This window comes from Plodia interpunctella, chromosome 29 (genome assembly GCF_027563975.2).
Source record: "Plodia interpunctella isolate USDA-ARS_2022_Savannah chromosome 29, ilPloInte3.2, whole genome shotgun sequence".
In the NCBI taxonomy this organism is placed as follows: domain Eukaryota; kingdom Metazoa; phylum Arthropoda; class Insecta; order Lepidoptera; family Pyralidae; genus Plodia; species Plodia interpunctella.
The window spans coordinates 3,780,452-3,791,437 of record NC_071322.1 but is presented as its reverse complement, the minus strand read 5'-3'; the positions used below and the strand labels follow the sequence as shown (position 1 = coordinate 3,791,437).

Genomic DNA, 10,986 nt, shown 5'->3' with positions numbered 1-10,986 from the left:
CATCTTCAACAGTCGTCTGCATTGCCGGTGCTTCCTGATTTTTCAATGGTATCCGACAATTCAGCTGAAATTTTACGTGAAAGAATTAAAATGTTATAGAAAACTTGACACGACTAGCTGTGCCCCAGCACATCTCTCCCGTGGGAATTGCGGGTTAATCTTTTTGCGGGCTAATAATTTAACTTGCAATGTAACTATGTAGATACTTAATGTTTATTTCGGGTGGAATCTCGCAACTCAAGTTTGAAGCAGATATCATCAACCGATTGAGCTGAAATTTTGTACACACGTTTAGTTTGTATGATAGTGCATTATTATGATATGAAGCATGACCTAATGGTACACACAGGAACGTGGGAACTTCTAAACCATTTAAGAGGACATATTTTTTTTTGTCATAAATTGAAGCCAATGTATGATTTCTCAGACATCATTAAAATAGATATAATTAAAAGAAATGTCTTATGATTTTCTATCGCAGTGGTAACTTTAGTAGACATACAATATAACTAGGCGTTTCTCTATTTCGACGACCTCGGTGGCGCATTGGTAAAGTTCTTGCCACTGAACCGAGAGGTCCCGGGTTCGATCCCCAGTCGGGTCATGATGGAAAATGATCTTTTTCTGATTGACCCGGGTCTTGGATGTTTATATATATATATGTACTTGTTATAAAATATAGTATCGTTGAGTTAGTATCCCATAACACAAGTCTCGAACTTACTTTGGGGCTAGCTCAATCTGTGTGATTTGTCCTAATATATTTATTTATTTATTTTAGGACTATTTAAAAAAGAACCATAACTTAAACTGGAAATTTAGATTTTGATTAGTCGTATTTCCTCACGGCTGAGGGTCGTGGTCTAATACGTGGTATGAAACACACACAACAACTTTCTTGGTACTATTAATGAAGTGGTTCGCCATTGCCTTCTCCATTTCACACACAAATTAATGAACAACCAATGTGTAAGTTTCCTCACGATGTTTCACTTCACCGGTAGCAAGGTGGTGGTCGATGAACATGTAATATATGAGTCAGATGGCACGAGTAGGATTTGAATCTGAGGCCTTTTGATTCAAAGGTGGCCGTAACCACTACACCACCAACCCTTCTTTAATCCGCACCGGTAGATAAGTATAATTTAAAAAGAAATTACCATTTATTTCTTTTTTAACTGTTCCGCTTCCCGATCCGTTGTTGTCACCGTTATTGTCACCGTTATTGTCACCGTTATCATTACTGCCGGCATTGCTACCGCCATTTCCATTACTGTCACCGTTATCATTGCTGCCGGCATTACTGCCGCCATTTCTGTTACTGTCACCGATATCATTGCTGCCGGCATTACTGCCGCCATTTCTGTTACTGTCACCGCTATCATTGTTGCCGGCATTACTACCGCCATTTCTGTTACTGTCACCGCTATCATTGTTGCCGGCATTACTACCGCCATTTCTGTTACTGTCACCGCTATCATTGTTGCCGGCATTACTGCCGCCATTTCTATTACTGCCACCGCTTCCACTGCCGCGGCTGTCACTAGTACTATCTGCATTGTTACTATCGTTGTTTGTGTCATCGTTAGAGCTACTTCCCCTATTGTTATTGCTTCTGTTTGAGGTGCTTCCCCTGTTCGCGTTGTTACTACCACCGCCGGATCTATTGGTGAGACCGGCCAAGTCACGGCCGCCTGCAAGCCCTGTAAATAATGTAAAATATGTAGGTAGTTTGTTACGTGTAACCCTTCCCCCCAGCAAAAAGCTTTCGACCAAACATAGCTTTTTCGCTAAGATATTTACTCTATCGTGACGTCACGTTAGAGTATCATTTAAGTATGGAGAGTTTTGACGAGTCCTAATATGTGTGATTTAATTTTTGTAATATCTTTGAAAGCATTGTCATTATCACAGTATTTTTTTTCACTGGTGTTTCTATAAGGCCTTCGAATAGTCACAATTAACAAAAATTTGTCAAATATCCTATAGATTCCATCACAAACTCACCAGAACCGCCAAGAGACGAACCAACATCGGCAACGCTTCCAGCGTTTATTCCTGTGGGAATTAATAGTAATAAATCTTTATTTTCTCCACATAAACATACACTTCATGGTGGTTGACGACCTCGGTGGCGCAGTGGTAAAGTGCTTGCCACTGAACCGAGAGGTCCCGGGTTCGATCCCCGTTCGGTCATGATGGAAAATGTTTTTTTTCTCATTGGCCCGGGTTGGATGTTTATCTTTATATGTATTTGTTATAAAATATAGTAGTATCCTATAACACAAGTCTCGAACTTACTTTGGGGCTAGCTCAATCTGTGTGATTTATCCTAATATAATATATGTGTAACTGGTGCCCGCGCTACGTGTCCGTAGAACGTGTGTTACGGGTCACCAGGTTTCTTCCATCAAATTAAGGACTAAGCTAAGAGTACATATGTAGATAAATTATACATTTATAAATGTAGTCATCACGTGGAGTAGGTACATGTGTCAGTTTTAGCGATAATATTATAAACATAAACATAAATTTATATTTAAAAAATGGTAAGCCCGTCTGGCATAATAGGGACCAACACTGTTTGAATGAGTTTCTTTCGGCATTTCTTCTCAGCAGTGGTCGTTCCGAAATGCTAGTAGTTTGTAGCTTTGGTAAACATCATTTAATTTAGAATATGACGTGAAAATGTGCCTGTGAAGGCCTAATTTCTGAATGAATGATTTGATTTTGATTTATTATTAAGTCTATATATAACTAGAAATGGAATTTAGATATTAAAGCAACACGGAAAAGGCCTAAAGTGGAAAGTTAATGATTAAGAGTTAAATTAAGACACCACAACAATTAGATTTTCTGTTTCATCGTAATTAAGCGCCTGCAACCATTATCTTATATATTTTTACAATTGTAATTATTAAGGGCAAATATAGGTGTTTGGGAGTTAATTTTTTTGTAAAGGAAAGGACCAATGAATTATAAAAATATTTTTATGAATTCCGTGTGTATCAAAGGAAGGGCTATTTTGAGTCTATTTATGTTAAATTATGAAGGGACTATAATTAACTGGAACCTCTATTAACTGGCACCACAAATAACCAGGACCAGAAATAACTGGCACTACATATAACTGGGTCCACAACTAACTGGGACCACGGGCTCAGTCGCCCCATGATCCAGTTAAAATAACATCAATAGTAATATCTTAGTAAATTTCCCGCATGTACGGTGCCGGCAGTTACTTTACACATAAGGCTTAACATTTCTGCGGTTTTACTATCGGACGCCTCTCTTACATCAACTCTCTTTAGGAATACGGTTGTTACCTCTTAATTCGTCGCGTATCACAGTCTAATTCTCTAAATTAAAACGTTATAATCTCTAAATTAAACGTTAGGATTTATGATTAAGAAACTCACCGCCATTGCGTCCTGCAACTGAGCTCACAGCATCGTCAGCTACCTGGGCTGCGGCGTCAGTGATTAATGCGCCCTTATCAGCGACTGTGTCCGTAGCAACCTCAGCCCCAGTCAGTACCTCACCAGGAACTGTTCCTTGAGTGCCTGCAAGTCATTTTTTCATAGTTGTATTCCTCATGGCTGAGGGTCGTGGTCATTACGTGGAGTGAAACTTTCTTGGCACCATTAATGGAGTGGTTTGCCATTGCCTTCTCCATTTCACACACAAGTTGATAATCAACCAGTGTGCATTAGTACATATAATAAAACAGTAAAAAAAAAACCGCTTGTATGTATATTTTTGTCTAATATTATAAATGCGAATGTATGTATGTTTGTTACTCTTACGCTGAATCTACTAGACGGATTGTTATGAAATTTGGTACACGAGTAGAATATAACCTGGAATAACACATAGGGTACCTTTTATCCCGAAATTCCCACGGGAGCGGAGCCACCCCGGGGCGAAGCTAGTTTGTCTTGTCAACCCCTTAATAGTGCCAAAATCCAGACATTATAGCTCTCTGTCCTGTGTATTTCTAAAGATCAATATCTCTTTCATATACAAGCAACATACCAAGGACAGTGTTGGCACCGCCTGCAGCGCCGTGTGCGGCTGCGTGCACGGCGCCGGCAGCGTCGTCGGCTACGTTCTGTACAGCTCCCCTGCCTCCATCTACCACATCGGCTGTAGTGTCCAGGCCAGCTTTGCCTACTGTAACCACACCGCCGGCAACGTTTCCTGAAACATGTATATTATATTATTATAAGTATTATTCTTGTCGAGTGATCTTATTGCATTTAATCTGTGACAAAAAATGCGATGTCCGTGCAGTAAACCGTTGAGGAGTTTGGAGTCTGTTGAGCCAGTCATGGGTGCCTTGCATGCTTATCTTAAATGTAGTGTCATCCAAACTAAATGTGTGTACAAAATTTCAGCTCAACTGGTTAAAGATATCTGCTTCAAAATTGACTTGCAAGATTCCACCTGAATAGACGTTGTGATGTTGACATTGCTAGTTAATTAAAATCTTGCAATTTACGTATCTGTCTGAGGATTTTTTAAACCTAAAGTGAACCCTTATAGACCACCATTTGCTTCCGGTGAAGGAAAACATCGTGAGGAAAACTGCAAACTGGTGGACAGTAAGTTCACTAGTTTTTATGTAGTGATTCACTCTCGTCCGAGAGTGTTCCTGTTGACTTCCTCAGCTATTGAGCGTCGAAGCCCAGAGTCGGCTTTCCTATTTCGTCTCCACTTCGCACAGCCGTCGGCAGCTCTAGTTGTCTGACCATTGGCACACATACGTTAAATTGGTAGGTCGTAAAAGTCATGTGAAGCGGTGGTGGTGTAATGGTCAAGACGCCCGCCTGTGGATCAAGAGGTCCCAGGTTCGAATCCTACTCGTGCCACATGAGTTTAAATACCAATCTGACTCATATAAGTATAGTAGTTTTCATCGACCACCACTTGCTTCCCGTGACGGGAAACATCGTGTGGAAACCTGCACACTGGTTGATAATTATTAACAACTCCATTAATAATGCCAAGAAAGTTGTTGTGTGTGTTTAATACAACGCAATGCCTCTAAAATTCAGGACGTTTTCCTAGCTCAAAAGAAATTTCTTTGAGCTATATGTAGACTAAAACTCTCTGACAGTTGCAAAATACACTTTCAGGAACTCAAAATATTAACTCTACCATCATTATACATTTATGAAACTGTTTTATTTGTAAAAATAATATTAACTTGTTTCGTCGAGTCAACGTCGCTCAAACTACATGTATTGCCAACTAACACTGTATTTCTCCATAAAAGTGTGTATGCAATGGCTCCTAAACTGTTCAATAAATTGTCTAGAAATCTAAGAAATACAAATAACTTACACACCTTTAAGAGTGAACTATCAAAGCTACTTATCAAAAAAGCTTATTATTCTGTTACTGAATATCTAAATGACAATATCAATTAATTTAATTAAGTATTTGATCTTTTAATGTATACCCACCTGACAATTAGATAAATTATGTAGGCACTTTATAGTATAAATTATAATATTGTGTAACTTCAGTTTATAAAACCTATGACAAAAATTTCGTATGCCTTATATGGCGGGACGTAGAGAAGCTCATTCCAATGTATTATACGTATTTGTAACCTGTGTTCACGAAATAAACGAATTGAATCGAATCGAATCGAATCGAATCGAATCGAATCGAATCGAATCTAATCGAATTGAATTACCACGACCCCCAGACATGATGAATACGACTATGAAGAAGAAAAGTTATGTCAGAAGCCTACTGACTACGCAATAGCACACTCGAGAAAAATGTCAATTTTCTCATCTTCTAGTTCACGTATAGCAATAAAGGCATCTAGTTTATGTACGTCAGACGAACGCCATATTAATGTGATGATTTCTCCACGGAATAATGAAATCTGATGTAAAATTAAATTAAATTTATGAGTAAAACACGCATCTAGTTGTCTGTATATTTTTGCTGTTCCCTTGCAGAGTGTCACTTGTACTATCAACTATCATGTAACCAACCTATACAACTTAAGATTATATCACCTGTGGCAATCTCAGCGCCTCCAGCGACGACGCCACCCACAGCGGTTTCAGCACCATTCTTGACTCCAACGACACCTGACGCTCCAGCTCTAAAACTGCCTCTGACACCATGTTTCGCTGCATCAGCCGCACCTAGCCCAGCCTCGGCAACACCACCAATGGGATTGGGCACTCCGGGAGCTCCTGCAGTTAAAAAAAAACGTGTTGCACTCCGGGAGCGCTGGCAGAAGTGAAATCTTGAATATTAACGTTGTGGATTTTTAAACGCCTTAAGAATTTTCGATCAGAGGGTGAAGTACATTCCACATCTCACTATCGAATCGATTCGAAGTGAGACGCAGCGAACCAATCACATTGCGGTTTGGTTTTCGGTGCGTCATAATGATGATGAGAAGTGAATTGCAACCCGCACTAAGCTCAGTGAAAAATTATAATTCAAATTTAAAAAGTGCACAACGCCGCTAAGGAAGTTTTCACTTCAAAAAAACGTTACTTCTTTGGATACTTTTGACAATGCTCTTTCTATTATAAGAAAAGAATGTTAGTAACAATATCGATATAAGTCGTGCGAGTCGGACTCGCCCATGAAGGGTTCCGTAGCAGCAAGTAATTAACATAACATAAAAGTTCTTGTTGATCAATTTTTGTATATTTTTATATTTGCATTGATTGAATGAAAGGTAAATTGCTGTTTTCGATTTTTGTCGTATAACAAAAACTACTTACTAGAAGACCAATTCAAACTTTTTCAAACCAAATCAAAAAATTCAAACCAATTTTCGCTGGAAGTGTACATCATATATTTTTTCGAGTTTTATCATTCTCTTATTTTAGAAGTTACAGGGGGAGGGGACACACATTTTACCACTTTGGAAGTGTCTTAGAAACCTCAATATCATATGTATGGGTTTGAAAAAAAAAATTTTTTTAGTTTCAGTTCTAAGTATGGGGAGCCCCAACATTTATTGTTTTTTTTTTCTATTTTTTTTGTAAAATCTTTATGCGGTTCACAGAATACATCTACTTACCAAGTACTATAGTTCTTATAGTTTCGAAAAAAAAAGGCTGTGACATACGGACGGCCGGACAGACATGATGAATCTATAAGGGTTCCATTTATGCCATTTGGCTACGGAACTCTAAAAAAGAATGTTAGTAACAAAATCGATATTCACTAGCGAAAATTAATAATACTATCAAAAACATGGTGTAAAAAACCCAAGTCTCGCTCAGTTTTTCTACCGTAAAATGTTGTGAGATCCATGTAATACCAAGTCGATTAATTTATTTAGTCCCTACTTAAGGGACCTTCTGTCTTAAGTTATTACGTAAGTTATTATAATATCAATATTAAAAATATTTTACGTTTTAAATAAATTAGATCAACATTATTCATAATTAAAAACTTAGTTTTTCACAAAAGCTAATTATAACTTATTTTTTATGTATAAATATTATGTACATACCACCACCAAGGCCCCCGGCGGCAGCTGTAACAATTAAATATAACAATATTAATGTAAATAAATGTCTATACAACTAGCAGTCCCTCGCAGCTTCCTATGCTTCGCCATAAACTATATGTCTTCCAAATTTCATCAAAATCGACCCAGTTTCGCTGTGAAACATACGTGATACAGACAGATAGATAGGCAGACAATACTAGCAGCGCCCCGAGGCTCCGCTCCCGTGACAATTTCGGGATAAAAGTACCCTATGTGTTATTCCAGATTTTATTCTACCCGTGTACCTATATCCCATTCATCTTGGACTGTGACAAAAGGTAAACAAACCTTGAACAAAAAATCATTATTTCTTGTTATTCCTTTGTTAATTTTGTTCTTAATTTCTGTTAATGTTAAATTTTTTGCTGTTGTTGTTTTATGGAGTCATGTCGCTTACTTCTGTTAATTTCTCGTTTCTTTTTTGTTTACCTTTTGTCTCAGTCCAAGATGAATAGGGTATAAGTTCATAGCAACCCGTCCGGTAGATCTAGCGTGAAAGACTAACAAATATACACACATACATCCTCACAATCTTTCGCATTTATAATATGAGTAGTCGTATGAGTATTTCGTGGTCCACAAACAATCGCTCGCTGTTTAATCGTGTAGGACAGGACGAAGTATATTTTGTTTACATGTCACTAGATTGTGATATCTAGATTTAGAACGGGATATCGTTTGTCTCTCTAGACATTATTATAGTCTTTTCAAAAAAATGTGTTTTTTTTCATGAACAATCGGATGAATGTCTAAAATACACGAGACGAGAGGTCCACCAACAGAAATAACAACAATAACCTCAGAAATGTGACATCCCTGTAAAATAATCAAAAAGTTAAGGCAAAAAATAAAAGATTAAACACACGCCGTACAGCTAAATGTGGCCTTCTAATCTTGCAACACCTGACTCTGCCCACCCCGTAAGATTAAGACGTGATAGTTAACTTACCCTGCTTAGCTACACCAGAGGCGAGAGCTAATCCGGCAGCTGTAAAAAAAAATTGATAAATATTATATCAAAAAATCAAAATCAAAATCAAATCATTCATTCAGAAATTAGGCCTTCACAGGCACTTTTTCACGTCATATTCTAAATTAAATTATGTTTACCAAAGCTGCAAACTACTAGCATTTCGGAACGACCACTGCTGAGAAGAAATGCCGAAAGAAACTCATTCAAACAGTGTTGGTCCCTATCATGCCAGAAGGGCTTACCATTATTTAAATATAAATTTATGTATTTATGTATATATATAAAATCATTACATATGTTATGAGGATACTGCACCATGTTTGGGCCGAACATGCGTGTAGTTTGTATGAGTGCTCTTCTTTATTATGTATAAAGAATCCGCCAAGAGATCGATATCTCTGCGCTAGTTTAGAACCGGCATGGTAGTATTAAGATGATGAATATATATATATAAATAATAAATAATACAAGTTTATTTGTTAAACAAATTAAAAATCCTTTCAATATTCATTTATATACAACTTTTGAACGGTTGAACCGATTTCGATCAAACATATCTAAAAACCACCGCATAAAAATTAGCTATCAAACTAAAGAGACCGCTTTAAAATCGATTCATCCGTCGATGTTCACCGTTCTTTCGGCATTTCTTCTCAGCAGTGGTCGTTCCGAAATGCTAGTAGTTTGTAGCTTTGGTAAATATCATTTAATTTTGAATATGACGTGAAAAAGTGCCTGTGATGGCTTAATTTCTGAATAAATGATTTGATTTTGATGAGCTATGGGCCTCGTACACAGGCAGATAGACACACTTAGCGGTCAAACTTATAACACCCCTCTTTTTGCGTCGGGGGTTAAAAATGACTTACCCGCTGCTAGTGGAGCCGTCGGAATTGAAAGGGCTGAGCCAATCTAAAAAAAAAACACATAAATTTTAAGCCGTGGTGGTGTAATGGTTAAGACGCCCGCCTGTGGATCGAAAGCTCCCAGGTTCGTATCCTACTCGTGCCACATGAGTTTGTACACCAATCTGACTGATGTATAGTAGTTTTCATCGACCACCACTTGCTTCCGGTGAAGGGAAACACCGTGGAGGAAACCTGCACACTGGTGGACAGTTTAGTTCACTAGTGTGTATGCGACTGCCTGGCACTAGATGGCGGTAAGTAGTTGTAAACGTTATGTTAAAAGCCTTTAGGCGACTTGAATAAAATCAGATACCAATGCTAGCAATAACACACTCGATATGATGATGGTTATCTAAAAAAACGACATAGGTATGTACTTAAAATATAAGTTTTACTAATTTCACGCTATATTAATAGAATGAAACACACACAACGTCTCTTGTCTACGCGCATGCGCTGTGACGACGAGCTCGCGCCTGCGCGATGTTTCTTTTCTTTAAAAAACAAATGCTGTCATGGACGATTCTTGGCTGTTGGTATTTTAAATGTATTGCTCGTGATTTACCAGCCCTAAATAAATAATCTTTGTCAAATACCGAGTATAATTATTTATAATATATACTCAGACAAGACCCTACAGTTTGGTCCAAGGCAAGGCAATCGAATGGACGATCAATGAAAATTTATGGATATCTACGCGACGGCGTTTGATGGCAATGGCGGCAGATCAAAAATGATTCTGAAAATAAAAGGCGTGATATTCCACCGGCTACGAGAGCACCTACATCTCTCTTGACACTACTTATTAAAGAAGTGGTTTGCCATTGTCATCTCCAATTCACACACAAGTTACCTAATAATCAACCAGTGTGCAGGTTTCCTCACGATGTTTTCCTTCGCCGGAAGCAAGTGGTGGTCTATGAAAACTACTTTAAATGAGACAGATTGGTATAAACTCATGTGGCACGAGTAGGATTCGAACCTGGGACCTCTTGATCCACAGGCGGGCGTCTTGACCAATTACACCACCACCGCTTCACATGACTTTTACGAATAATTCTGGATTCTAACGTGGATTTTTTTAAAATATATAAATCCAAATGTACATAAACGTTTCATGTGTAAATTGTTAAGGTCTAATTGAGACTAGCGGCTCCCCCAGGCTTTGCTCGGGTAAAACCATAATAAAAAGTAGCCTATGTCACTCCCGATGGTTTCGCCTATCTCTGTGCCGAATTTCATCAAAATCGGTCTAGTAGTTTTAGAGATTATCTATTACAAACAAAAAAAACAAATATAAAAATCTTCTCTTTATAATATTAGTATGGTTATTCAGGATTTCATTTAGAAAATACTTGTTATTAAAATTCTTTTATCTTATGAAAATATTTCAAGGAACAGGATGAGAAATAAATAGAATAGAAACTGAACAAACCGGAAAATGATAACACACTTACCAAACAAACGAACAAAATGGCGGGTTTCATTTTGGCGGCAGATTCTATCGCGCAAACTGGCGACTATTGGACGGACGGACCGTTTTATATTGGGTGAACAAATTT

At 37.9% G+C, this 10,986-nt stretch overlaps 1 protein-coding gene across 1 annotated transcript; it reads right to left on the bottom strand.

Annotated features, from left to right (window-relative positions):
- On the bottom strand, nt 1-10,986 carry LOC128682173 (protein rtoA-like). The gene is made up of 10 exons (XM_053766752.2): nt 10,882-10,986; nt 9,386-9,428; nt 8,493-8,531; nt 7,505-7,528; nt 6,039-6,221; nt 4,036-4,200; nt 3,420-3,563; nt 2,008-2,058; nt 1,161-1,703; nt 1-64 (listed from the first exon to the last, which is right to left on the bottom strand). Exons 1-10 carry the CDS (start codon nt 10,909-10,911, stop codon nt 6-8), a joined length of 1,281 nt encoding a protein of 426 aa, XP_053622727.1. The 5' UTR covers nt 10,912-10,986; the 3' UTR covers nt 1-5.

Bases quoted from the DNA above. Each gene is read 5' to 3' on its own strand.
- LOC128682173 (XM_053766752.2), bottom strand. From the start codon at position 10,911: ATGAAACCCGCCATTTTGTTCGTTTGTTTG. The intron at 4,201-6,038 runs GTGATATAATCT...TACATGTTTCAG, and splicing joins AGGCGCTGAGATTGCCACAG to GAAACGTTGCCGGCGGTGTG. The intron at 65-1,160 runs GTAATTTCTTTT...GTAAAATTTCAG, and splicing joins AGTTAAAAAAGAAATAAATG to CTGAATTGTCGGATACCATT.